The sequence below is a fragment of the Propithecus coquereli genome, unplaced genomic scaffold (assembly GCF_000956105.1).
Source record: "Propithecus coquereli isolate 6110/MARCELLA unplaced genomic scaffold, Pcoq_1.0 Scaffold2118, whole genome shotgun sequence".
Taxonomy (NCBI): Eukaryota; Metazoa; Chordata; class Mammalia; order Primates; family Indriidae; genus Propithecus; species Propithecus coquereli.
In genome coordinates this window covers 11,598-13,244 of record NW_012146279.1, presented here as the reverse complement: position 1 = coordinate 13,244, position 1,647 = coordinate 11,598, and the positions used below count along the sequence as shown (strand labels likewise).

Here is a 1,647-nt window from a genome sequence, read left to right as displayed (position 1 = left end):
GGTATGGTTTATGGAAGAAAATGACCTATCATCCATCAAAAGATTGATAAACTAATGTATTTTAAGTATTATACATCAATGTGATGATATTAGAAAATGGGCCAAAAAAAAGTTATATATCAAGGATTATGAGTCTCTGATTAGAAAAGACATTTCTAAATGACAAACCACCAATCCCCACTGCATTGGAAGAGATGGCTGTTTCTGAATTCTTAATTATACACGTGTGTAGCTATCACTGACATTTTAGAACAAACTCTTGCCACTATATATTCATCTCTCCGAATCCCAACACTTACCATCAAGAACAGCTACTCCAGCTCCTCGCCTAGCCACATTCATGGGTGCAATCAAAGTCCAGGTGTTATTTTCAGGATTGTAACGTTCTACTGTGTTCAGACAATTCCAAGACTCCGCACCTCCGATTATGTACAAATAACCACCAAGCTCACAGACTGCAGACTGGTGTCTACCTATAAAAAGAAAAAGGAAAATCGAGTCAAACCAAGATTATTGCCACATCTCTCCCAAATTTTAAGCGTGTATTTCATACACTGTTGATTCACAGGTCTTTAAAAAATCCAACTTTAAGGAAAAAAAATCAACTTACGAATGTTAAGAGGAGCACAGCTTGTCCATGACTTTGTTACAGGATCAAATACATCACAATTTTTCAGTCCTTTTTGGCCATATGGATCAGAGCCACCAACGATGTATAACTTTCCATTCAGAGCGCACACTCCTATGTAAGTATAAAATACGGTTATGTATCGATTATTTACCATATTAAAATACTGGCTATGTCAGAAGAAAAGTTTATTACCTGCATTACAGCGGTTAGTTCTCAGTTCTGGAACAGGAATCCAGTCATCTACGTTTGGATCATACATCTCTCCACAACTCAGGTCATCTGAATGTCCATTTGATCCACCTACCACATAGAGCTGGCCCTGTGCCACAGTGAGAGATGAGAGTTTCTGCCATTCTGCAGTTATGAGAAAAAAGCTAAATATGGGTTACTTCTGCAACATAATGTGCTTACCATGAGTACGGCCATTTGAAATCGGGCTCTTGGTGTTCGCATAGGAGCAATAAAGGACCAGTTATCTGTATGTGGATCATAGCATTCAACTGTTCGAAGACATTCCTCTCTATTATATCCACCTGGTGAAAGAACCACAAAGATTTATGTTTAAAATATTAAACTGGACCAAAAAGTGTTAAAAGTTTTAAAGGACCCGTTAGTTGATGTTTTTAACTAAGTGATTATTATAGCTGAAACATAACATCAGTGTGCGTAAATTGCTTAGTCTTGGCTTGAAAATTACGAGAAAAATTTACCCAGTTTAGTTTTTTTAAAAAAAAGTAGCAACAATGAACTGAAGGTTAGGCGTACTCGATATAGTATTTACTTGTTATTTCCCTGTCTTCTTGGAATGCCATGGAAGAAAGCACATCAAACCCTCTCTTCCCAAGTTTGCATGTCACCAGCAAGTATAAACAAATAGCCATTTACAAGCTTATCCAGTTGAATGCTTCTGATAAAGCACTCATCCTTCTGTTCTTACCTGCAGCTATGAGTTTGCCATTCATCTCTGCTGTTCCCAGGCCAGATCGTGCGTACTGCATAGGCGACATGGGCTTTTC

At 37.9% G+C, this 1,647-nt stretch overlaps 1 protein-coding gene across 1 annotated transcript; it reads right to left on the bottom strand.

Annotated features, from left to right (window-relative positions):
• Positions 1–273: 273 nt before the first annotated feature.
• LOC105810428 (influenza virus NS1A-binding protein homolog) lies at positions 274–1,641 on the bottom strand (the record flags this gene model as incomplete). Its single annotated transcript, XM_012644425.1, has 5 exons — positions 274–473; positions 611–742; positions 824–950; positions 1,043–1,164; positions 1,569–1,641. Coding segments are annotated over 5 exons (654 nt in total), but the record flags the coding sequence as incomplete, so codon positions are not given.
• Between the last annotated feature and the right edge of the window lie 6 nt (positions 1,642–1,647).